Source organism: Hirsutella rhossiliensis, assembly GCF_020360975.1.
Source record: "Hirsutella rhossiliensis strain HR02 chromosome Unknown scaffold00022, whole genome shotgun sequence".
Classification (NCBI taxonomy): Eukaryota; Fungi; Ascomycota; class Sordariomycetes; order Hypocreales; family Ophiocordycipitaceae; genus Hirsutella; species Hirsutella rhossiliensis.
Genome location: NW_025408688.1, coordinates 59,284 through 85,827, shown reverse-complemented (window position 1 = coordinate 85,827; position 26,544 = coordinate 59,284). Strand labels below are relative to the sequence as shown.

Sequence of the window (26,544 nt, the reverse complement as noted above, 5' to 3'; positions counted from 1 at the left end):
CAGCTCCAACGTAGTGTTAAACTTGCAACTAGGCAAAGGTATGTCGTCGGACAGGAGTGTTTTGGTGAAGCAGGCAGCCCCGACATGCAGACCTACCCACCCACTGTACCCGCAAACGCAACTTTCCCCACGACCGTGTGGCTTATGACTCAGGTGGTCTGTCTGGCACCTTGCCCTTCTTACGCACATGTGGGTCACTTTGCCAGTACGTTAGAACAGAGGCGTTGTTCTTCTGCTGGATTTTCTCCTCGGGTTCCCAAGTTTCTGTGCCATCTCCCACTGGCAAGAGAGCTGAAAGCTCCGAAGGAGCTGTTCTTGCCGCTTCGATACACGCGATGACCGACGATCGTATCGAGCTTTGGTCCAGCTTTGTCGGTTGGGGAGTAGTATTCGGTATCACGTAAGTGGTAGTCATCGCACTCGCTCCGCCACCTACTTTTCACTGTCCTTTCGACGTACCATTTCGCTCGGGACGCAGGATACCCGACATTTTGCACGAGAAACTTGGATTGACCGTCGTCGCGAAGATCGTGTCCCACAACCAGAATGGCATGGGGGACACCATCCTCATCTGTCGCTAGCGGGCGCTTCCACAACTCTCGTCCCACCTCTTTTTGGTCTGTCGTAGAGCTTCCCCCTCACCCCGCAACCCCAGTACGTGCACACTGCAGCAGAGGCCGCCCTCTGAACGACAGACTCGCGTATCCAATAATATTTGCCGTCCCGCAGGAGGCAGTACAGCTCAAAATATGGAGTGACTTCTTCGTTGACTTCGGGTTTCCGGTGGCTCTTGATGTACTGCAGATTCTCATTCAAATCGTCGATCTGGAGTTTGGAGTATTCTGTTGAACCGTCGCTGACGTTTGAACCCTGGTCTGGAGCTCCTTTAGCGCCGCGAGTAAGTGGCTCGTCGGAGAATATAGGGGTTGCACCTTCGCCGCCACTGAGATTTTCGGTATCGGATACCTCGTAGTTGGACTTTTTCTGCCTCTTGCTGGCTCGTCCGAGGGGGCTGTCGTCCTGCTGAGATCTTTGAAACTTCGATAGCGCCGAATCCCCAGCTTCTCGGCATTTTGCATCGTCACAATCGACACCGCTTCCAAAGTCGTTGTCACTGTCGCTTTTATTGCGTCGGTTTCTGCGAAGCGATGCTTTTGGCGTGCTTTGGCCGGTGAGTGGATTTCGGCTCGCACGAGCTTGGCTGGCTCCGGTCGTTGTGCTGCCGGTGCGGACTTTTGGATGCGTGCTTTTGTTTCTCGCCATCATTCTAGGGTCTGTCGTGGGAACTCTAACTGTCGGCGTGTTCTTGAGCGTTGCCTTACTTCCTTTTGCTCAGAAACAATGAATTTTCGTCTGGCGGGGACAGCTTAGACCGGCTGGAATGCGGCTCCGTGGCTGTACTGTAACGAATAACCGCAAGAGAATCTAGCATGCGTCCCACGGTCCGTCTCGGCCCTCTTCCCCCTTCCACTTTAGCGTTGATGCGCTATTGGCTGCCGTTGGCTGCCGGCCCCATGTAACCTTGGCCCCCTGGCTCCCATCGACACACGCGGAAATGGCCTGTTTTGACTTTGGACTTTCTGCCGAGCTCTCCACTTTCCTTGCTAATTGGTTTGGAGCTGGAGGGTCTTCACAGCGCGCTGCATATGAGCGGATTTTGCCCGCGCTGCCGATGAAGTGTGGCGTGGCCAAACCGATGCAGAGTGCCCAATCCTAGCCACGGGTCTGCAGGTTGAGGTAGCACTAGGTGTGCAGGGCTGTCGGGGCCCAATTATGGCTACGAGATACGAATAGGAAGCGGTTCCGCTGCTTGTCTCCACATTTGACTCCAGTGATCAGCGGGCCAGAAGTGACACCCCTCTTCGGGCCTTGCTCCTTTGAGTGCGCGAAGGCCGGTCTGAGGTTACCGGGCCCATATTAAGTCGAGACATATGCCTAAGCAAACTCTTGCTACTGATTGCTGCATTTGCTGGGATTAAGAAGTATTTGTTAAGCCGACGGTACCTAGTGTTTAGTGAGATTCGCGAGAGATACCAAGTATAGCTGCTATATGGTATGTTCATTGGCTAACATCTCTGTAAGTGACCTTCGACCGGCCTTCGCGCACTCAAAGGGATAGGGCGGGCTGACAGGGTAATTAGCGTCATGCGCCAACCTGACGTGACTCAATTCAGGGCTGCAGATATAATCGTAGGCTTTAACCGTGCCGTACCTTCCTCTCTCCACCTTCTGCTCCACTTTCTCTCGTCCCCTGCAGAAACCTGTTTTTCCCCTATAAGTGCAAAATATGGTCCAGGACGAGGAAGGCGGCGGCAATAAAGAGTGCGTTTCCCCGTTCCGCTTTGGTCCTTCATGGCTCGTGATTGGTGAGCCCTATCGTTGCATTGTTGGTCTGCTGTGCTGCTAATGGATCATCGCAGCCGTTGGTGGGCTCCACTTTAACATACTGGGATGCACTAGCGTATCACAGAGCATGAACCAGACGGGAGGAACGTCATCTGGGCGGCTATGGAAGCTGAGTGCGATCGATAAGAGCTAGCGTAGGATTTTGAGAGTGACAGGTCAGTCTGCAGGTCCAGGCAGCATGCAAAACACATGTCTGTAGGTTAGTTGGTTCCCACCAACTGGAGCAACCCTACATACATTCGATGCGTAGCACGTGAATGCGGCTCGCTGTGCCTCCCTTCCTCGCTCCACCTCTTATTGCGAAGCGGCAGTTGGGGCAGTATTACTCGTCTTCGCTTATCGATATGGAAGCCAAATAGCTCACGACTGTCGCCCGGTTCAGTTCAAAATACGACATGCTCACATGTAGACGCAGTCTTCGCCGAAACGGGAGCCATGCGCCTCGTATATGCGTATGACTCCGTTACTAGTTGCAAGGCCGCAACAAACCAAGAACCAACAACCGGCCTTTAAGACCAATCGGAGGTGTCCCGCCCCTGTAGGGCCTTCACTGCCTACCTAACCATTATCCTTCAGCACGAGCGTGCATTTCCATAACCTGCTGCCATAGGTGTTAATAATGCCCCTGCCTACCAATCAAGCCTGAGCAGCTGCGTCTCGGGCTTGCTATGGTGTCGTGCAGCCGTGCAATTCAACTACCTACCGATTATTTCGAGCGCCGTTTTTGATCAAGTGTCATGAAAGCATCAGGGGATAGGGTTCTGCCGTAAGAGATGAATGTACGGCTCACTGTTGTTGGATACTTACCTGTGATTGTCGAGTGTTTAAAAATGGGCCACTAAAGTTTTACCCTACTTAAGCAGCCTGGTGTAACGAGTGAGTCCGCGTGCATCTCGTGCAACCATTTCTAGGTTCTCGGGAGATGAAGTGAGACTGTTGGTCGAGAAGCATTGAGGAGGGGGCAGAACGGTATCAAGAGAGAAACAGTGTTGGAGCTACTGATGTAGGTGTCGAGTACTTATAGGCGTCGGCTGGAGACGTTTTGATCTCTCATCTCTTCTACTCTGTTCACTTATAACGATGTCAGACACCTATCAGTATCAAGTACAGCAGAGTGCTGTGGCGGATAACTCGCAAGATTGCAGTTTGCTCCCGCAGCAGTATCCGGCCTTGCAACGCCCTCCTACCCTTACCCCGTCAGTATATAAACCACGTTCCACAACAGCACTCTGAACTCCCTGTTCAACAGCAGCACTCTGAGTCCCCTGCTCAACAGCATCCTTCATTTCTGCCTCCATGCATTATGCAAGCTTTCACCTCTAGCCTTCAGTACGTATTCTACCCTGCGTGAGTATGTCAATCGCTGATGGGCCTACGTAGAGGTCAAGCTGGGATCCCTGGGAGCCAGCTTCAGTGCACGGATTCTCTTGGCATCATGGCCGGGGATGAAACCAACTTCTCGAATATAACACGTACCCACTTCCATGGCGAACATAGCAACGATTGGAACATTTACCACACCGACAATATCGATAACGACGGAGCGCTAGGCTCAGCGATGTGTGATCAGCGGGAAAATGATCGGCTAGGCCAACGAGGCTTATTTGAACAAAGGCACCACTCGCTCCCTCTGCCTCATCAACAGTTTTTATCTGGTGAATACCTAATCGAGGCCAAGAGCCCCGATATTTTGGCTCGCCAAGGCCAGCGAAAAAGTCCACGTAAAGGACGTCGCCGTCGGAAGCGAGCCCTGACATCCTCCCGACAAGATCGTGGGCTTGACAGCGAAGAGGTCCTCAGGTATGCTTGGAACATTCCATGCAATAATCTGACCGGCAACGCAACGAACTGCTCGGAAGTCGCTGACGTTTGACCAGTTCACCCCGCAAAGAAGTATCTAGTTTGCGAGACGACGCAGTCAACAAGTATTGCGCGTGGCAGTGTACAAAGGTCGAAGCTCGATCCAGAAACAAAACTATGATCTGGCACGGGGGTTGACCATAGATCATGGACTTGATCTTGAGCTACTACAAATTAACCAGGACAGCGCAGTCCGGTTATATATGAGACACGGAGTGGTTGAGGGCGTGGCGTTTCGCTGGGTTCATGATATTGGGGCTTTTCTAGACCAGTCTTCTGAAGGAAACAATCTCCAGCGCGAGATCCTCAGTAAGAACACTCTGGGATCTGGACTTGACGATTAGGGGGCTGGCAAGCCTGTGATTTAAAAACGGAAGAAAATGTTTACAGGGCACTGGATAAAACGAGCACTGAGCCCCACTGTACAAGAATAAGGAAGATTGTCGGGAGGTCTGTACTGCAGTAACGCAATGGGTTGTATTCAAGATGTCTTGCTAGGAAGGGAGGAAAGGGAATGAGGGGGCACACTACGTGCCCTTTATACACGGATCCCCGAGGTCCATACACGTGACGCTAAGGGTCACGTGTGCGTGTGTGCGCACCTCCCAATCCTACTATAGCTATATGCTACATTCCCACACTGGCAAATCTTCTTTTATCGCTGCAATCGCAGCAGTAGCAGCAGGTGCGGGAGCGTAGCAGCAACCGCAAGGGTGCGAAAGAGTGACGGTTCGAGCGGCAGCTAGCGGGAGGGCGTTCGACTGATCCTTCTATCCTAATCGTAAGGCTATTCGTATCGACGAGGCGTTCGAGGGCGCGGTTAGGCGATGCCTTTGTCATAGCATCTGCTGGGTTGTCTGCGCCGTTAATCCAGCGGATTTCTGTGATCTCACGCCTTTCGTAGGATTGACGTAGGCCATGATATCTATCATCAATCGCTTCTCCTTCGTTGTGCCTAGCTTAACGAGGCACTCGTAGAGGGAAAAAGAGTCGGTGCAAACGATTAGGGGGATAGGGGGAAGATTGAGGCGGTCTGTGATCTTCCGTATCGTCGTTGCTAGTGATATCCCAATATCGAATCCGTTGACCATGCCGTAGATCTCTGATGCTAGCACGCTTCGGGTGACCCTCTTACACTTCGTTGAGCTCCAATGGAGGACATTGCCCTTGATCCCAATTGGTCTTTGGTACGTGCGGTCTCGGTCTCATTGACTAGGCAATGACGAAGCCTAGCTGTGACGATAGGTCCTTATTGTTCGCAAAGGAACCGTCGGTAAAGACGATAAGCTTGGCATTGGCGAGGTCAATAGGGATATACGTTAGGCCTCGCTGCTGGTGGTCTTTCTGCCATTGAAGCCGCTTGTTGAGGGTCGTGCAATCCTCTTCCGTAGGGGTTTGGACCTGGGCAGCAATAGAGATGTCGAATGAGGCCTCTGGTTGACAGATTGAAGCCACATACGCGCCACGGGCACGCTGTTCCACGTACTGTTGGGCTCGATCGTATGCCTTGATGTCGATGGGTTCGATCTTGGCTGCTTGACCCTTTTGTTGAAGCAGTAGAGCGTTGTGGAAAGTGGTGTCTTGGAGGGTTATCTTTGCACCGTTGAAGTCAATGCTAGTACCCGGGGTCATCGTTGTCTTCGGCTTTGCCCGAAATTGTGCCTTTACGAGTTCCGCTTCCTCTAGCGCGGAAAAACGTTGTGTGCCAAGCATAAGGGTATCGTCAGTCTGCATTCCCACAATCCCAAAGTTATCAGGTCCCTTATTCGTAATTAGGAAGCATAGGTCGTAGGTTGATGTGGACATGTCGAGGTTATCGACATGATGCCCGTGATAGGTTCGAAACCAATGGACTCCGGCCTCCGCAATTCCGTATAGGGCTTAATAACGCGAATGATTGTTCCTTCCGGGTATCTTCCTTCTAATTCGGCGGGAAGATGCGTGAGAATGGTGCGGAATAGTTCGGTCTGCGCCTGGGGATACGCTTGTGTGATGTCACGAGAGAGGTCATGCCGTGAGAAAGGAGGTCTGGGAGATAGCAGAAATAAGCCGTTGACTGACGCGTTGAATTGTCGGGGATTGCGTCAATAGGGTGGTTTTCTCTTGGTCGTTGTGCCCTTGGACCACGAGCCTTGACTTCTCGTATGGTTTGGTTTCTTTGCCTTTAACCTCGCGGACCATGCGGAGCGGAAGATATGATGGTTCCCGTGCTTTGCTTCATTGTAGCGTTCGAAGCTAAACTCCTCGTACCAATAGATCATCGATCTCCGTGCTATCGGATTCCTCAAAGGGTGCCTGGCGTTGTGATAATGCCTTCGTCCCGTAGCTTGATGGCTAGTTGGTAGGCATCTTCTTCCTTCTTGACTAGGAACGTCGTCTTTGGCTTGTTCTTCGAACCAGGGGGGCGGCCTCGCTTGCGCGGCGCCGGGGGATTAGGAGCAGGAACAGGGGCAGGGGCAGGGGCAGAAACAGGAACAGAATCGCTCGCAGGATCAGAAACAGGAATGTCAGAATCATCCGCAGCAGCAGCAGCGGGGGCAGGGATCGTCGTCTCGTCGCGGAAATAAGGCTGCACAAGGGTGGAACGGAAGGTCTGGGGTCCGTTGATAGTATCAATTGTGACATTGGAGCCATCAATTGCACTAATCTTAAAAGGGCCTTGCCAGCCGAGCTTTTCTCTCCACACTCGGACCTCGCTTTGCAGTGGGAGCGATAGTATAACGCCTGTTGATGATGGTCCGTTCTTTGTGTGTAAGGCGCCCTGCACTTGCCGCTCTGCTGAGAGCTGACGAAGCATTTTCATCGCCTTCTGGGCTGCGGCAGCCCTTTTCAGGGTCGTAGCAGAAGGGGGCGAATCTAACGCCATTCGAGGGTAGGCGCCAAAGACTAGGAGCGTAGGGACAATGCCATTTGGCCCTGCTGTGTCGTTGATGGCTTTGATAGCCATTTGAAGGATCGATTCGGGGGATGTGAAGGTCCCGATTTCTGCGTGGAGGATCTCAAACGCACGGCGGAGAGGGGCATGATATCTTTCAACCTTTCCAACGGACCAATGTGCTTCCACAGGGACTTGCTTGCAGGTTATCCCCATAAGCTTTGCCTCGTTACGGAACTCTAGGGAGGCAAAATTGGTCCCTGCGTCGTGCTTGATAGTATCAGGGGGTCCGAGATATGTGTCTATCCAGAGGGCTCGGAGGGCTTCCACGTATCCTTTGCTGACATCGATAGGAGGAACCTGGCTGCTTGGAACGCTGTTGCTGTATCTACCACGTGCAAGACGGGGCGTTGAGGGTTCCAAGGTAGAGCACATCAGCGACGATTTCGTAGTTGAATTCCTGGTCATCCTTTAGGGTGAATTTGAAGCGTCTTGGAGCTTGAGTGCATTTGACAGTGATGACAGAATCTCGAGATGTTCTCTAGGATATCTATCGTCACATCGTTGTGGCCAGCTTGCCGTAGGAGGTTGTGAAGTCTTGGGACCGCTGGGTGCCCGAATCGACGATGAAGAGTGCGGATCTCGCTCTCCGTGAGGAATGCGATAGCGGCCTCGTTGGTCTTAGGTAGGAGGAACCAAGGATGTCCCCATTTGCGGATAACCGGGAGGGTTGTTCGTCCGACAATGGTGTCTGTAAGGTTGTTGAAATAGATGCCTAGGCGATCCATATCAGCGAGAGAGAGGAGGAAGGGGTAGGGTCTTGAGGATATGGAATGTGATCCTTCCGAGAGGTGTTTTAAGGGCGATAGAGCCGAGGATAGAATGGCTTCGCCGTTGCCGAATTTGATAGAAGCTTGGCCTGCTGTAGTCTTATCGAGCGTTATAGCAGGGTCTTCTCGTTGTAGAGCGATGCATTGGTCGTAGCCAGCTGTGGAAACCTTCGCGGCGCCTGTGTCAATTATGATGCCCTGGAATCGGGTCTTGAGTAGCGCTCCTCTATCATGAATTGGGAAGCAGGTGTAGCGTTGTTTTGAGAGGTGCTATACACGTCTTCCCCTGTGATCAGATGGTTGAAGGCTTGCTGGCAGAGCATTTGGCTTGTGTGCCACTGTTCTGGGTTGTTGTCATTATCTTCATTGTCGTCCTCGTCCCAGGGTCGTTAGCATCATCGTGGGCATCCATCTCGTGACCTTCAAAGTCAAGAACGTAGGCTGTAAGGTCCTGGGAGGGTAATCCTATGAAGTGACAGTGGGCGACGTATTGGTCTCGGGATCTTTGACGTTCCTCGGCAGTGTGCTTTGTAGACCAACATCCTTCCTTATTGCAGACGAAGCACTTCTTATTCCACGGGTGGTTGTGGCCGTAACGGCCTTGTGGCCGGTTAAAGCGTTGACTATTGAAGCTTCCCCGTGGAGCGTTGTAGCTGCCTCGTTGAGCGTTGCCTCTATACCTTCTATACCCCTTCTGACCAAATCTTCCGCGATTGTTGTTGTATCTTCGATCGAGATAGTAGTGGTCATTGGGATCCATATGATCAGATGGTTCCTCGAGGTCTTGATGGTATTGAGGGCCTCCTTGAAGATAACGAGGCGCTATTCCGCGTGCAAGATGGGTCTCAACGGAAGAGCGAAGATCTGCAAAAGGGCTCGATTCCTTCGGCGGGCTTGAATAAAGCGTATTCAAGTTCAGGAACACCGCGGCATGCATTAATAAGCGTTGTACGCAGTGGAACGTTTCCTGCATACGCGTTGCCAAGAGCTCGTTGGCATAACTGTAGCTTATCAAGGAGTAGCTGAAGAACCTCGTGTAGGGATTTCGTAGCATTATCGGCACGGAGCTTGTTAAAGGAAATAGTCGTCCATTCAGTATAGTAGTGAACGTGGTTAACTTCCGTATCGAAATGTTGCTTGATGCTATCGTATGCCTTGCGGAACGTTGAGGTCCAGTTAATGTGGTCAATGTAGTACGTTTGGGCTCGGCCAGTAAGGATTCGAGGAAAAGAGCGTGGAATTGGTCCGGCTTGACCTGAATGTTATAACAGATACTCATAAAGATGCGTAGCTTATCATCGAGAAGGTCATAGGGTTCCCCCGTATAGTTCTTCTCTTTGTCCCAGATCTTGGTGAATTTCTGTTGTGTGTTGGCATCGACGATGCCGTTCGGGATGTCGGGGGGAAGCGTTGTGTACGCTTCGAGGATGTGGGAGAAGAGGGTTCTGCTAGAACGATGCTCTGTTGCTGGAACTGATAGCTTGTAGGATGTATTGTTCGTTGGGAAGCGTAGCAGTCGTTGTGGGCGGTTCCGCAATTGTCGTAGCGGAGGAGCAGGAGCGTCGGAATAGGGGCTAACGGCATGGATGGCTCCGCCGTGTTGGAGGTGGGAGGGTTCTGCGTTAGTCGTCTCTCTTTTCTTGTATAGGCCTCCGTTCCTTTATCGAATTGGGTTACCATGAATTCGTTGTCGGGCCAGGCTGGTGGGTTATCGATCGTCTGTAGGAAGACGAGCTGTGGGATGATGTGGTCACCCTTTTCTCCTGTATAGATACCACGTCTCTTTAAAAGGTAACGTAGCTCCCTTCGAAATTCCTTTGGCATCTTTCTCCACGTTGCCTCGGTCCACTGTTGGAAGTGATCCTGGAAGAATTCAAGGATATTAGTGCCATGAAGGTGTACGTTCTCCTCGCATTCTGACATAAATCGTGCGGTATATGTCATAACAGCTATTCTATCTTCCTCTTGGGCGTGATCTCATCCTCCCATCGGGTCGGATCGATATCCTGATATTGGGTCTTTGGGATCGTGAGATTTTGGACCAATTCCTTACTTGGTCGAGGAAGGCGTCGTTCCTCGTAGAGGCGGGGTTCGGGGTTGGGGTCGTGCTTGTCATCGTGAGGGTTGTCACGTAGTTGTCGAATCGTGAGGGCTGTCACGTAGTTGTCGAATCGGCGTTGTGGACGCACTTACACTTAATGTAACCGTTAAGTGAAGTTGGAAGGATCTATCAATGGCCTACCGGGAGCTAGTTGGTTGCCGGGTCCGGGTAATCGTAGAGTCCTTGATCTTAGCATAGAAACCTCCTCTAGGTCCAACCAGGGCAATATCGCTAGGAATATGGTAGTTGGGCTTTCGAAGGTTGCGTTCTATCTCTTCTTCCTTGCCAATCTGTGATCGACCAAATCGATCACTGATCAGTGTCAGGAGGTCTGTACTGCAGTAACGCAATGGGTTGTATTCAAGATGTCTAGCTAGGAAGGGAGGAAGGGAATGAGGGGGCACACTACGTGCCCTTTATACACGGATCCCCGAGGTCCATACACGTGACGCTAAGGGTCACGTGTGCGTGTGTGCGCACCTCCCTTACAATCCTACTATAGCTATATGCTACATTCCCACAAAGATGCTCTCTGCAGATGCTTATTACTGAGCCTTGTAATGATGATCTGTGGCGACCCCACGCGTCACTCTGCCCCGCGTTTTCTTATTAACAGATCTGGGGACGCTGAGCCTGAGCACCGCTATACGGTGTGTTCGGGTTTTGCGACTTCAATAGAAGAATGTAGACCAACCTCAAGGTATTTGTGGCTGTTATCAGTGTGATTTATCCGTACCTCCCGCCATATTGGCTCTATGCCTACAACTACCATAGACCGTCGAGGTACGTACATGCAGCACATCGTCCAACTCTCCCTGTAAAAATTCTGTCCCTGGAGGCTGTTAGCGGCTTGCTAGCTGGGGTCAGATTTACAGCGCTTCAGCTGCGGGGTCCATCGTGGCCCTAACAGCACAGAGGAAAACCTTAGGAGAGTTCATATTCCTCTGCGAAGCCGGTCTCGACAACACGTCCACTCGGACCTCATGGCTCTCTTCGGAACCAAGGAGCTGTGGGTATTGGAAGGTCCGCCCTTCTAAACAACGGTGGCTGGTCGCGGAGGTTTTTCTCCCTGAAGGCAAGCTGCGCGACAGCCTCTGATTCCTTCTGAGGGGGTTTCCCTACCGCCGCTCCTCGCTAAGTCCATCGCTTGGTTACCGGAGCATGGACTGCGGCAGCAGTCTTAGCAGCGAGCGAGATAATCCTGACCAGGAAAACCAAGGGTTGACCATTGTGGCAATTGCCACGCGCCTGGAAGTCGCGCTGACGGGAGACAGGCTTCGACAAGGAGCGCCAAAGAGCCTACGAAATGCTGGATGGACATTTGGGAGGACTGGCCGCGGGGGCTCTGGTCACTTGTATTGACGTTGTATTGACGTGCTCAGCGACAACCTACCGTCGGGCGTAGAGAGCCGCCTCCAGGGATCCACCTCGACAGCTTGCCTTTGCGAGGCCTTGCAGGGAGTACTGGGTGCCCTTTCGGTGGCAGGAATTTTAGATAGTCTAGCTCAGCACGTCCTGTGCCCCGTCTCGGGGACCTGAGCGGCCTGAAGGCCGCTGGACAAAAAATACACACATGTCAAGTTCTCAACGTGTTACCCAGCCTCAAAGCACTGGCTGGTGTTATACTCAGGGAAGGGATGCCTGGCTTTTGAAACAAATTTTGGGATCATCTCGTCACGGAACAGGCTGTTTGGATAGTTGCTTCTGTAGGGCTCGTGACATCGAAAGAGCTACCATCAGAGGACGACCACTTCGGAGTTCAAATCCTCTCAATTTCAGTCGAATTCTGCGAATAGTTGCTCGCTGCAGGAAGCTATTTTCGCGATGTCAATATGTGAGCGGACGTCAAGAACGAGAGTCTTAATATGCTTGTGTTGGGTCATACAATCTGGAGGCATTTCGTTCTTGGCATTACCGGACGATTCGAAGTGTGTCGGTGAAAGTGGAAGAAGTGGGAAAATTCCCGCGACCAGCGGCGGGGTCGCTACTCTACCCATCGTCCAAAGGCCAGCCAGCCGCTGTCGAATCGAGTTGACAAAGTGCCGGATACCTAGAGAACCGAGCGCTGTGCGACAGGTAAATGCTCGTGCTTTCAAGTTCCAATACGAGAAAATGCACACATGCGTTTTCGCCCCCCATACAGTATCGGTCACCATCCGAGCCCTTCCGCACAGAAGCCAAGTCGGCGGATTATGGCCGAGACAGCAAACCAACAGAACTTATCGCAAGACCGCCGAGTATATCCCTTAGTTGGGAAGCAAACAGCAGTGGTGGAGTGCACCCCCTATGCAGCTCCCAGGGTGTGCCAGCCGCTACACCAACGGCCCCAGCAGACCTGTGGAGATTTCCCTTACCCAGGAGGCCACGGGGGACTAAAGACGTGATTGCGACTGTGTTCGACCGTCCGACCTCCGTGCTGCGATATGCCAGTCCGCATTATTTGTTTCGGGAGCTTCGGGTAGTTTGGTGCTGTCTGAATTCATCAAGTTAAAGAGAATTACACTATGCGGTTCCGCTGGTTGGGCTAGGTCCTCACACCTCAAGAATCAAGGCTGACCAACTGCAGGGCATACCCACCTTGGTTCCCACCCCCCCACAAACCTATCGGATATTCGGACCAGATTGCCGCTGGCAGGTGCAGCACATTTGAACGCTGGAGCCTGAAAGATGTGGACAAGCGCGAAGTGTTTGCTTGTAACAGTACATCAATACCATGCTACTGTACCATGTGGCCATTCTCTCCAGAGACCAAACCGCAATAAATACCATGTTTCGTCGCGTGCTCAATTTCTACGTTCCATACTTGGTCCGCACCATCATAATAAGTCCGAACCTCAATTCATCACGTCTTGTTGATCATGGCTATGACGATTCCGTCCAGTTCTCGCATCTTTCAACAAATCGAAGATATACAAATTCGAATTTCACAGTGCGAGCAAGAATTAAAGTCCCACAAGTCACCACGATTCGAGTATGAGGAGAGACTGACCGATGTCAACACCCGCATTGATGAGGCTTGGGAACGTCTGTTTTCAGGTCAAAGCCCGATCGATCGTTCCGAGCTCCAGAGCAAGATTCTGAATTATGGCCGTGAGTTGGAGAGGATTGAAAGTGAACATAAAGAGGGCCTCGAGGGTGCAGAGGCTTCTTACCAGCGTCGTATCGATGCTGTTTGGAAAGACTCTTGCAAAGGGCTTATCGCAGTATTGGAATCTATGCTGCTTCCAAATACACCGCAAGAAGCAGAAGACAGGGAGCTCCAGCAAACACTTCCGAATGGGTCAACTAGAGATCAGCCGAAAGGCTCTCAACCGGCAACACCCGTCGAATCAGTTGGGCGTCGTGGGCCTCCTGGGGCCTTGCACGGAGACCACTGACACCTGCGGCAAAAGCAACAGGGTAAGTTGCCCATGCCCGACCGAAAGGACTATATTGACGAATCAAGCCTAAACGAAGGCTCGATAGGATGATTCAGCCGCAGTGGAAGAGGCGACGAATCACTGAGAGCCAAGAGCGGCATAGTGACGATTCACTGAACGAGAATGACGGGCAGTTGCAGGATGATATAGCCAGATCTCTCACCCTGGCGAAGTCTACCTTGCTTTCAAATCCGACGCCTGGTCGCCAGTACTTCTCTTGCCCACAGACAATTTGCACGATGTTGGCCTTCCAATTACAATCGAGGCATTGGGTCTGACGAAAAACGTCCCGCACTGTTATGAGTACGACCGGGAAGAAAAGCTTTCGATGGCGAAAGGAGTACGAGGGTGGCGGACGTCTTTTCGCAGAGCGGCAATACCCCATCATATTTTTTGATTGCTTGGATTTTCCGGAGAGAAGCTCAGTCGGCTGGGTCGCTGCCAGAGACCTCCGAAGCTTCGACTTAATGGATGCCAATATTGACAAGCGCATCAAACACGTCGGGCGGGTTCGCCAGTTTGTCAATGAGCGGGAAAAGTCACGAGCAAAGGATAAGGATGATGCATCTGCCTCTCAACGAGCAAGGTCTGTTGATGGTGAGTCCCTGGTCTTGATGAGAAAACCCCAATTCTAACACACTATTCCCAGGTGACGATACTAGGAGCTTAGGGGCTTTCCGTCTGACGCCCAAAACCAGCTGCGGAGATCAATCTCAGTCAGGTGAAATCGGATTATGCGCGGCCAAAAAGGACCCGAAGGTCTCAATCGACGGGGAATGCTCAACTGACGATTCGGAACCAAGACTTGGGTGCGATCCCAATCGAGAAACAGCGAGCTGCCCCCAATCTGAGCAGGATCGCGATGGCGACCGCCCCAAGGAGGACTTCGGTCTTGCACCTCATTCGAAGGCTCCCATATCAACTATGGGTTCGACCTCAGGATCTGACGATGGTACTCCATGCAGCGAAGGGATTACGAGGTCACGCCTGCAGGATCATCTTGCTTCTGATACTACGATTATAGTGCGCGATGAGCGGCCACCAAACACTGCCCAAGACGGACCTGAGCAAATTTTGTTGGACCACGGTACGTCGGTGTCGCACTGGGAAAAAACAAGGAGACTCTGACTAGATACTAGACGAAGCTAGAACTGCGACGCCTCAACACCATTCGAAGGCGACGGCCGATGCGCAGAATTCGTCACGCTTCTACGAAATCCTGGATGTTGAGCCTAACAGCGAGCGAAGCTCAACCCAATGGGCCGGACGTGGGACGCCAACTTGAGGGTGTTGGCGCTAATGATTGTCTGCCTCATACAAACTCTCAGACTGCTACTGCACCTACATCCACGTCAGATTTGGATGATTGTGAATACGAGAAACAAGCTCTTCAACCCGAAGACATGGATAAACTTTGCAGTGACGGGTTGCGATTGGCTACTGCGACGCGGACGTCTCAAGGTTTCCTTCAACTAGCGACAAATCGGGAAGGACTGGCATTACGCGCACACCTTACAAACGTTGAGACCCACTATTTTCAGGTACCAGCAAGCTAAGTTTGTGACCCAGACACGGGACAATGGCGACGAACAGTCTGGAGACGTAAATCAGTGTTTGCGGCTGCGAGACAACGCGGCTCTGCGGCGCCATGAAGACTCGCTGGCATTCCTGGACGGACCTGACTCTAGTGAGTACACAGTCAGCCTCGTCAGATCTCAAATCATTGATATGGGGCGACTGACACGTACACCGCTATATATGTTATGGCAGTGACGCAGCAACCTAACTATTCGATGACGTCCAGATTTAATGGATGGCCCCAACTTCTCCACAGAATCTTCTTACGGAATTGACTCAAGTCTCAGGGTGGAAGATCCTGGCCCACATGTATTCATGGATCGTTACAAAATGTATTGTTGCCCCTTGAGTTGTGATAATAAGTGGCGATATTTGGCCTGGTTTACGAAGCATTTGCTGCGTCATCACTCCGAAATACAGTAGATGCTGTCTAGCTGTTTTTACTGCACATTGCTAAACTTCCATTGATTGAAATATGCCACATCAGCCATGCTAGCAGCGGTGCTGTTGTGATGTGCATCTCACTTTTGGCTGGGTGGTCCATGCGACAAAGTTCTCTGCGGACTACTATGCCCTGCTCTACCAGCTGCAGATTATCTTGGATGATAATAAGTCCGCCTTACGACGAAGAGATATAGCCGCCAAGTGTAAGTGAGAAGATAAGAGAAGAGAAAGAGGTGGAAGATGTGGGGTGCTTGGCGACTGATAGTAGACGTCAACCCCAAGAACCGGTATTAAGGCAAGTTCGCCCTGCCGCCTGGAAGTGGGAAGTTGTTGGAGTGATGCTGTACAATAAGTAAGTCCTGTCGATACTTCTCACCTTGGGAGCATTTCGGCGTTTTCGTATGGGATGGAGACGCCAACGATCTGACCTGCCCGCCAGGGCGGCCACGATTATCTCACGGAGGATGAGCCGAGCAAGCATGAAGATCGGGGACTGAAGAACTCTTGATTCTATATATAAGTGATAGTGAGAAGTTGGCTTCTTATACTTGTGACGTTGGGTTGAGTGCCGATATCGCCACTCAGGCAGCCTAGATGACGATGTCATCTAGAAGGTTCGAATCCATCACTAATATGGCAGTACGAACAGCCACGACCTAAAATATGGGCCAGCTGTGCGAATATGGAAATCAGATTGTTGGAGGCTGATACATCCTGTGTGACAATGTTCATTATCTGGTTAAACGGAGACAATGAGGAAGGCTACCCCATCGAAGTCTTCAATGAACGCGGCTGTAGGGTTCAGTCGACTTACGTTTCAGCAAGTAGAAGCGCTATGCCGTTACGTGTGCTTCGTCTCCTACATAGAACAACGACCTTGGTGCCCGAGCCTGTCCGAATCTCACGTTAATGCTAAACAGTAGCGCAAATGCCGAGGCCTCCAGCCCCGACACCAGTTGGAGAAATCGTTCCGTGGTATCAGACAATAAATGGCGAGCGACCCGACGATGAGTCGATGACCCGGCATACTGTACCAGTACCACCCATAGGTTCTCGCACCTCGTGATGATCCTAGGGGTGAGTCCCCATGTGTTCTCGCCGTGCGGTGATCAAGCCGACAGACGGGATGCGGCGGTGCGAGAAGTGGATTTTGGATGCGACAAGACAGCAGCAGGATCGCAGCTTGTCTCGCAACACCTTCTCAAAAAGCCGCCCCACTGCAGCCGGTACGGGATCCTTACACCATCTTCTACAGATAATGATTGCCGGACCTACAGAGTTCTTGTCCCTCACGTATTGCAACGTCGGGGGCGGCGGGGTAAAACCGTCTTGGGTCCCTTACAATGCCGTTTTACAAGCCGTCAAACCACACCCAAACAGGCACTAAATGTCTTGAAGTTCCGGCAAGTCGCTGCGCAACAGCCGGAAGGCCTCCTCCCCCGACCATCTTTTTTGGAGTAGTGGTGTCGTTACGGTACAGTGAGGCTCAGGTGCACAGCACCGAGTTTTAGTGCCCACTAAACTCGGAATTAAATCCTACGCTGTTGCTCTCACGAAGAAAGTTTGCAGAAAGGGCATTCTGTGTAGTTTCATTGTATTCCTTGTCTCTCTCCTTCTCCCTTTCTGGCTTAAACCCAAGCCCCTATTTATATCCCTCTTTCGTAGTAAAGGTAATGTGTTCAGGGAGGCTGGGGACCTGGGGGTCCCCAGCCTCTCGACTGGAGATGTTCCAGTCTTTTAAGAGGAGCTTTCCAGCCTCCTCGTTCAGACCTGGTTATCAGCTCCCTTGCTGCCCTAGCTACCCATGGGTGACCTGGTTGACTCGACCATGGGCCGTTCTTCGCGACAGTTGCAGGGCCTTATGTAATTGTCAACTGCGTGAGTTTTGCAAGAAAATTGGCCAAACCGAAATGCCATTCTGTCGGGATGGATGCCACACTTGACGAGGGCATGAGCGTATCATTGGTAAGTCAACACACTGCAGCCAAGACCTGCTACAGGCGATGAACGCCACTCGTAGCGAAGCTCCAGAACACAATGCTCAGAATTTCTTTACGTATTACTTCGTGAATTCGGAAGGAGGTCAATTTGTGAGTACCTACCAGCCCACGGCATTCCATGTTGTGATGTCCAGCCAAGAGTGGTCTACGCGACGGCATCCATAAAAAAAATTAGCCAAAGTTAGCTGTTGATGTCGAGAAGAAGGTCCGAACGAGTTGACGTCTCTAGGTCTCTCTAGGTAATACAGCTTGAAACCAGGTAAGAAGGAAGTCTGCAGACTGTTATTTATTCTTCCTAGACCACTGAGGGTCCGGAGGATCTCCTATTCGAACAGGGACCCTTGAGGAGTCCGGCATAACTATCACTGGCTCGGGGACCTCGAGAGACTGAACTATCGATCCAAAAGCTAGCAGAGCTATTTGATCGGGGAGATGGAGCTGATGTTGCTGACGTAGATGACTTACGTGGCCTTCAGTAAGTGGCAAGAAGTGCCCTCTTCCTGATAGAATGTATACTATACCTGAAAACGGGATATCAACTTGGGAGAAGCTTGGAGGGATACAAAAGGGGCTGTTTGGACGGGAAAAGGGCAACTGGGGCAGAGCAATCAACACATGCACATCACAGACTATCAGATCATCTGGGAATCTACCTACGAAATGTCCCTTTATTCACTTTTATGCCCACTTTTGATCTCTCCTTCGCGAGAGTTGATCTACACTTCTTGGTACGACATACGACCCATCCAGTGATGAGACGAATGAGTGCCTAAGCCCAAATATATTTGAGAACAGGGGCGAGATTAAGCACAAAAGACATAACTTGCAGCTCATCTAGATTGAACATATAGATCTTCACGTACGAAGCGACCGTGGTTAAATGGAAAATAGTATTTCTTCCGCTGGATTTGCGCAGCTTCGTCAAAAGGAGTCGCAGCGGGCAACTACTCGAGTCGCCCCAATGAAGACAGCGCACATTCAAATACCCGACAGTGTCTTGCGACTGGCTCATGCTAGACGTCGAGTTTTTGTCATGTATGAGACCGATAAGAGAATTCGGTCTAGTAAAGACGACAGAAGGAAGCAAGCAAGAGCTCGAATGTCTCGAAGGGAGAGTCACCCACAAAGCGGGAGCTTCGCAGCCGAGGTCGAAAAAGCAGAAGCCACACTTCGGCTAACATCGTGGTTCCTCTCCGCTCTAGCGAGCCGGGAAAACGCATGTTCAGTGGTGGCACAGGAAAGCGACAGAAGCAGGCACGAGGCTGAAGAGGCAATTTCCAAGTGTAAACAAGAAACGATAGAAGCAATACGAACCTTTGTGTAGGATTTTCCGAACATGATGCTTAACTCTTAGTCTACCGGTATGCCTCTGTTTTGCATACTTGATACGGAGGAGTCGAAAACAGCAGGTATACCTCCCCATTTGCGCTATAACGCATCTAAAATTCACTGCGCTGAGGCGAACGTACATGATAAGCGCGTGAAACGCAACGAAAAGTCACCCGCTGATGGATCCTTTTCGAAAGATCTTGAAAGATGAATCTCAACCTCATCCTGATAGAGCTCCATGGTAGTGAAGTAGAAAGGGAAGCGCTTTCGCGTCTTGAAAGCCCCTCACTACCCCCTCTTTTCTGGTGGCAGATCTGCGGTCAACTCGTGCCTTGGCTAATCCATAAAACATATAAGGAACTATTATTTCTACACTACGTGTTGGCCTACACGTTTACTGGGGCGTAACGGTTACCTGACAAATATCGTTGCGTTGCCCCCCCTCAGGATTTATCTCACCTTAAAATCAGCCTTTATTAGCCACAGAAGGTGCCAATTTAACAGACAAGTCAGCCTATCAATTTGTCTGCTGCGTGCGGGAGCAATACAGTATGCAAGCCGGGCGCGAAAGCTTGTGAGTGTTTCTACTCCAGTGAGGCAGAACTGGCGACCAAACCATTTTATTCGTCGCTATCGCACAAATCCGAGAGATGCAAAGTCATTTACTCACCTTTCAACCTCGGCAATCCAGACAAGCTCGCCGCAGTCGCCTTCAGACTTCTATCTTCATCCGTCACGAACTACGTATTCCCAAACTCGGACGTAGGTGTCGCCGTGGGTCAGTGGGCTTGAGCTCTAGTTCCTCGCGTTCTAATTCTTTGCGCCCAAACTGACGCCGTCGGCAGTCTCGAATTGCGGTCTCTACAGCCAAAGGATAGCCATTGCCCACCAATATCTAAGATGCTTCCCGATCTCCCACTGTCGATGCCTTCAACCAGCAAGCACTCAGGCACTTTGAAACCAGCCAGTCAGCAGCGATATGATCGCGTATCTCGCGAGGATCGTGGACCGTGTAGTAAGCCACGGTTCACCACCTCCGCTCACGAGCCCGTGCGCCTCTCTTCAGCAGAAGGATTCGACGCCCTTTCCTTCTGAACTACTTCAGTATGGAGCTTGCTGGTATGAGCCTGAGAAGTCTAGGCTACCGGCACTGGAGGAGTTCATCGCGAATCTAGTAGTCTCATCGGAGGTCAGAGCCTTACCGCTCATGTCGACTCTCGTCTATCTCAACCGCCTCAAGTCAAAGCTGAATACGACAGCCCATGGCGTCTCTTCTACACCACATCGCATATTCCTAGCGTCACTCGTCGTGGCCGTCAAATTTCTCGATGATAGTCCACCCAAAAACAAACACTGGGTGTTTCACTCTAGCGTCCAGACTGCTACCTCGGCTCTTCAGTTCACCCAAGGCGATGTGAATAAGATGGAAGCGCAGCTCATATGTCACCTAGATTGGGATCTGACAATGAGCGAGCAGGACTTGTGCGCCGCACTGGCGCCATTCTTAGAGCCGCTACCGCTGAATATTGGCAAGGGGCACGCAAGAAAGAAAGCATGGCGAGAAGATGAGGCAAAACTGATTCAAGACCTAGAAAGGTCCATTCCGAAGTGGACTGCAGGTAGCTACGGCCAGGGCGCTTCCAGTCAGGACGATCGATCCTTGCGTGAGTACAAACGAGTCTTAGAGGCAGCGCTTGGCCAACTCACTGCCTTGGTGAATTGGAAAGCACCGAGAACAATACCGCCGAGCAGCAGAAACGACACGTTGCATGAATCTGGGAGTCAAACCGATGAAATACGGCACAAAGAAGACGTGCCTCGCTGAGACCGCCACGCGTGAGCGTTGACCGTTGACCCAGTCAACGCCGTCGGAGAAGTCCTCTGGGACCGGGAGTCGGCGGCGTTTGGGTTGGCTGGGAGCTGGCTTGGGCGGGCACCCGCTCGAAAGCCTCGGACGGTGTCTTGGGTAGAGCCCGTTTTGCTTTGCCACGGGGAGTGACTTCGAGCAAGCTGTTGCTTCATGACGCCATTTCAAGGAAATACCGCCCTGCCAAGGGAACAAAACTTGATGATAACTCTACCAGTCATCGCCTGCCGCCGTGAGGACCTTCTGATTCTGCCACTTCTTCCATATGGCTGTCGCATTTGACGAGGCACCCGAGTGCGGGTTGCGCAGACCAAGGAAGAAGCGTGGGCTACTTCCGGCTGCACACCATCTTTTCGTGGAGTGTATGTCAGACTATTGATTCAAATTACACTGCTATCACGACTTTGCAAAGCGGTACATCGACGTTCTCGGGAAGTTGCGTTCCGGGGTTGGGGAGCATGGAATAGAGGGGCGTTTGCCAGCAAGCGGGGTGACTGCCATCCCGGACCATACCCGCTTTTCTGCGGCCGGCTGGACAGTACAGATTCATCTCAACATTCGCGCCCAAACATGATATAGGTGCATTGAGAAAATCCGATGCTAGACTTTGTATTGGCCTCTTTCAGGCGGGAGGTCCGCGTGGTTTTTCTCTAAGCCGTGTCGTTCACCATTTGTCTACATTTTATGTCTCCTTGCCCATCTCGCGGCGGCTGGTGGGGTTTGGTAATTGCATCCCTGCAGAGTGTGGCAGCCTTAATAAGAGGGTGGTGCGTTTCCTCTGCCATGTATGGTGACTCGCAGATCAATGACACCCTACCTCATGAGCGACGTGGGAGGGAACATGAGAAGATGGTGTTCCGCTGTTCCCATTGCCATTGCAAGAGGGGGAAACGTAATAAGTATAAGTACAGCTGGCTTCCTCCCGGTGTCGTCCTGGGTATCCCAGAGCATGCCCTTGAAACGAGCCCTTGAGATGAGCCCTTGAGGAGAGCCACCGAGCCCTTGAGACGAGCCCTTGAGACGAGCCCTTGAGACGAGCCCTTGAGACGAGCCCTCGAGACGAGCCCTTGAGACGAGCCCTTGAGACGAGCCCTTGAGATGAGCCCTTGAGGAGAGCCACCGAGCCCTCGAGACGAGCCCTTGAGACGAGCCCTTGAGATGAGCCCTTGAGACGAGCCCTCGAGACGAGCCCTTGAGACGAGCCCTTGAGACGAGCCCTTGAGACGAGCCCTTGAGATGAGCCCTTGAGGAGAGCCACCGAGCCCTCGAGACGAGCCCTTGAGATGAGCCCTTGAGACGAGCCCTTGAGATGAGCCCTTGAGATGAGCCCTTGAGGAGAGCCACCGAGCCCTCGAGACGAGCCCTTGAGACGAGCCCTTGAGATGAGCCCTTGAGATGAGCCCTTGAGGAGAGCCACCGAGCCCTTGAGACGAGCCCTTGAGACGAGCCCTTGAGATGAGCCCTTGAGACGAGCCCTTTGAGACGAGCCCTCGAGACGAGCCCTTGAGACGAGCCCTTGAGACGAGTCCTCGGGATGAGTCCACGCGATGAGCCCTAAAGACTTGTCGACGTTTGAACCGTCATTGTTGGTGTTTGAAGTTGATATTGGTTCTCTAGCTCGTGGTTCGACTTGGGTAGAAGTTCTCAAGAGCTTATCATCTTTTGATTTATTGTGCCCGATGATTAAGTACCCGCTACCCTTTCGGGGGCATTGGAATTAGGACTTCATTCTGAAAGATGTGTTGAGTGTTTTCTTTTGGTAATGGCGTGAACACATCATGCTGGCAAAGATTACTTGTTTCTATCCTGCTAAGACGCTAGTATTCAGATTTAACGTCCTCAGATCAATCAAAAAAAAAATTACGGGGTAAGCTATGCGTGGGGTTGTAAGGATTCACCATACAAGGCCAAATAATGCTTGCAGAAAGCATTTGCCTTGATTTAACAGCTCAACAAGTCGCCGCTATATTCCAGACCATCACTCTAGTGGGGTTCAGGTACAGCGTCCGGGCTTCAGTGTTCATTTAAACTTTGAATTAAGCCACTTTGGGCTGCTTGAAAGTCACGGCCAGGTAGCAACCGCGAAACCGAACGTATGGCTCTCACGAAGAAAGTCAGCAGAAAAGGCATATTGTAGTTTCATTGTATACCTTGTCTCTGTCCTCCTCCCTTTCTGCCCTAAACCCAAGCCCCTATTTATATCCCTCTTTCGTAGTAAAGGTAATGTGTTCAGGGAGGCTGGGGACCTGAGGGTCCCCAGCCTCTCGACTGGAGATGTTCCAGTCTTTCAAGAGGAGCTTTCCAGCCTCCTCGTTCAGACCTGGTTATCAGCTCCCTTGCTGCCCTAGCTACCCATGGGTGACCTGGTTGACTCGACCATGGGCCGTTCTTCGCGACAATAGCAGATGAATGATTGCCCAAAAACCGCTGCAATCAATTTTTGATAGGTCTAGAAATTAACTCCTGGCTATATGGACATGTTGCCATGTTATATAGCTGTTAAATCAAGGCAGACACTCTTTCTGCAAGCATTATTCAGCCTTGAATTGTGAATCCTAATAACCCCACGGATAACTTACTGTCAGAGGGAGCAGACTGACGGTCTAATCCGCACACGTATAAACTCCGGTGAAAGAGGCAGGTCAGACACAGGGACTTGAGTCAGGTATCGATACAGTAGAGGAACATTGCCTAATCAGGATACACGGAATTGGCCCTGATTCAGGCCCTCCACGGGTCCAAGATTGGTATCTATTCGTATAAATACCCCCTCAATGTCGCACAGATAGATAGAAAACATGCATCATCGTTTGGACTCAATTGTGCCTGCCCTTATCCTTCCGCCCGCGCTCTCAGCTTGCTGAGACTTACCCATTGATTGATCTGCGGACGCTAAACCTAAACCTCACTGTATATACCATGGAGATATGTCCATATTGCCAGGAGTTGATTTCAAACATATCAAAAATTGATTGCAGCGGTTTTGGGCAGTCATTCATCTGCTCGGTTTCGCGGTTGCTGGTCGTGCATTTCAAGCAGCCCAAAATGGCTCAAATTGAGCCACTTTGGGCCGCTCAATTCAAAGTTTAAATCAACACTGAAGCCCGGACGCTGTACCTGAACCCCACTGTGCATGCAGGGGCTGTCGGTTTTAAAAAATACTTCTAGTCGCACCTCAGCCACACCTTGGAGGGCAGCAGCCAGAACCGGCCTAGCTGAGCCTTATTATCTGGGTCTGAGGGGTGAAACTAAAATCGATCGGGACTGTACCCTATATGTTAACTTATGAAACAGACTTTCTTCGTGAGAACAGCCGCAGGGCTGCTAGGCAGCAGCCTAAAAGTGCATTTAAAGCCTGGTGGGAAGCCTCCGCACCCGAACAGTACAAGCCACTGCACCTTAAGCCGACGACCGGCTGCCCCCTGGAGCTAAAACTCCCCCGACCGCTTCTCCACCACCTGCTTGCAGCCAGAACCCGTCACGGGGACTTTGCCGACTACCACGAGAGGTTCAACCACGACGATGCGCGACTGACGTGCTCATGTGGCCGACGAAAAGAGCCAAACCATGTCTTTTATTGCCGAAAGATCGAGCCGCGGCATCGGATGAGGCTGACGCCCTCACCGAATGCAGCAGTCAATCGCGCAATAGGCAGAGACTTCGACAGGTTCGTCAAGCTGGCGAAGGCGTCCTCCTTCTTTGAATGGGCTTGCCCTCGCCACTAGGCGGCTGCATCACATCTTTCCTCACCTCTTTCCTTTGTTCAAATCCCCGGATTCGGCCAGGCAGAGGTGCTGCAACACCCTTTGCCCGGCCGGGCCAACTGAGGCTGCGCTCTGCAGTCTCCGACAACGGTCTCTTGGAGACCAAAACTGAATGGCAATCTCACCACCGCGCCTGCACGACCCGCTGACGGGCACCAGGCTCAACACGGAGCGCCTCAGAGCCGATGAAATGCTGGATGGTGGTTGGTTACGTTTGCGAGAGGAGACTGTAGACAGCCTACTAGCTCAGCACGTCCTGTGCCCCACCGGGACCTGAGCGGCCTTACGGCCGCTGGACGGAAAATACACATACATACATACATACTTCGTGAGAACAGCCAAGAAAAGTTCTGGTGGAGAAGGCGGGAAGGGAGGAGGGGGGGAGGGAGTGGTGCTTTGTACACCCTCCTGGGGACGGTTGCCACACCTTGTGCCACTGGACAGCCGACCACACTGCAGCCCGAAAGCACTTCTTCGCCTGAGTATCCCGATATTCTACACTGGAGTCAGTCCGTGCTTCTGCGAGAGGTCGCTCGATATGACTTCAGGTCTCGCAATAAAATGAGGGTAAGAGTCAATCTGTTCATTGTCGTCTATCTAAACTGAATGTGAGAAGTTCTGTCTTCTTATAGTCCTGAGGGAATGTGACTGCTTTGCGGTGTCGAAGTTGCCACTTGCCACCCAGGGTGCTTTTGTAATGTTATCTAGAAAGTTCCATGGCGTTGCTTAACAATCGCATATTTCATCATACGCATCTTGAATGCGACATCAGGAGTGGCTTCATTCAGGGCTCGCTCGTTAACGTGTCTTCTCGACAGGCCTCGCACGGCAAGGGGAGGTTTGTTTCAGGCCGAAACGCATACAGATGTTCAAGTCAGATGTCAACCATCTTCAAGCTTGACAGTTCGATCGCGTTCAAGTGCCCTGGAAGGAGCATTGAAGTGAGAGTGTCATCTATGTAGCTACGGTAGTCCGGGGTGAATGTTACGCAGGGGCTACCCGGTGAATAGGACGTGCCGAACAACGCATTGGCCGACTGCAGTGATAAAACATTAGCCGCCATTTGCAATAACTATACACTGACTATGCCAGACAAATCAAAATCGTACGGAGAGTGCCCCAGCATGGGTCAGAAAAATGGTAGAACGTTGGAATCCACCGGGAGAGCTCAAGGATACAGTACTATTACCTTCCGTGGGCTGTCATTCATTCTCTTTCATTCCCGCCCGCCAGACTGGCACGCCAGTGATAGTTAGTTTCCATCCCTTAGCCTCCCACCACGACTGGAACTAGAACTCCTTATTTCGTCCGCCGAATGGGTGTGAGGTCTGCCAGTGCCTCGCGGTAGCAAACATTCATTCGAAAATTGTATTTCAGGGCGTACAAAACGGACAGTCGGCTGAAAGGGTGTGCCTACGTGGGAGGTGCTGTGGCGGTGGAAGGAATTTGCAGCATTTAGAAAGCTTCCCAGCCTAGATAGCTCGGATTTCAGAAGGAAGAAAATGTGTAGCAGCCCTCAATTTGACCTCTAATGATCTATTTTACTTTCACGAGCATTATCGTCTAAACAGAGGCAATATCGTGTCAGAAGAGTGTTATAATTTGACAATTGATCCTCTGGCTCCCAAGTAGGGCCGTCGTGATTTCTCCACTTTATGGCGTAATATACTTCGCCTCCATCCATCTCGTAATGCCCGAGAACACGCTCAATCTGATCGTCTACAGCACAGTATGCGTCTCGTGGACATTGTTGAAAGTCTTGCCACAGTTGGAAAGTTTGACCATCGTCATAGATCCAAAGCAACTTGTGTGCTCCACACAACCAACCCCGTTCATCGCGGTTTTCGACTCTCACGCCGTACAATGTTGAAAGAGCAGTTCGAAATTGTTGAATGAGTTCAACGATAGTGACATTTGCTGACCATGGGACCTTGACAAAGTCTCCTCGACGCGGGCTTAAACGAGAGTATTGCGCCATTGCAAGATATGAAATAAAAAAGAGCGTATAATTGTAACAAATCGCAGCTCTGAATTCAGCCGGCGGATGTTGGCTAAGAAAGAGAAAATTAGC

The 26,544-nt window shown here is 51.5% G+C and overlaps 2 protein-coding genes across 2 annotated transcripts; both read left to right on the top strand.

The window, feature by feature from the left end:
* Positions 1-12,930: 12,930 nt before the first annotated feature.
* HRG_11666 (uncharacterized protein) lies at positions 12,931-14,776 on the top strand (the record flags this gene model as incomplete). The annotated part of the gene is made up of 6 exons (XM_044870136.1): positions 12,931-13,166; positions 13,198-13,471; positions 13,518-13,732; positions 13,796-14,088; positions 14,141-14,578; positions 14,631-14,776. 6 exons carry the CDS (start codon positions 12,931-12,933, stop codon positions 14,774-14,776), a joined length of 1,602 nt encoding a protein of 533 aa, XP_044714631.1.
* A 5,045-nt stretch (positions 14,777-19,821) lies between these two features.
* Positions 19,822-20,422, top strand: HRG_11665 (cyclin domain-containing protein; the record flags this gene model as incomplete). The annotated part of the gene is made up of 3 exons (XM_044870135.1): positions 19,822-19,857; positions 19,909-20,324; positions 20,377-20,422. The coding sequence occupies 3 exons, from the start codon at positions 19,822-19,824 to the stop codon at positions 20,420-20,422; spliced, it is 498 nt and encodes a 165-aa protein (XP_044714630.1).
* Between the last annotated feature and the right edge of the window lie 6,122 nt (positions 20,423-26,544).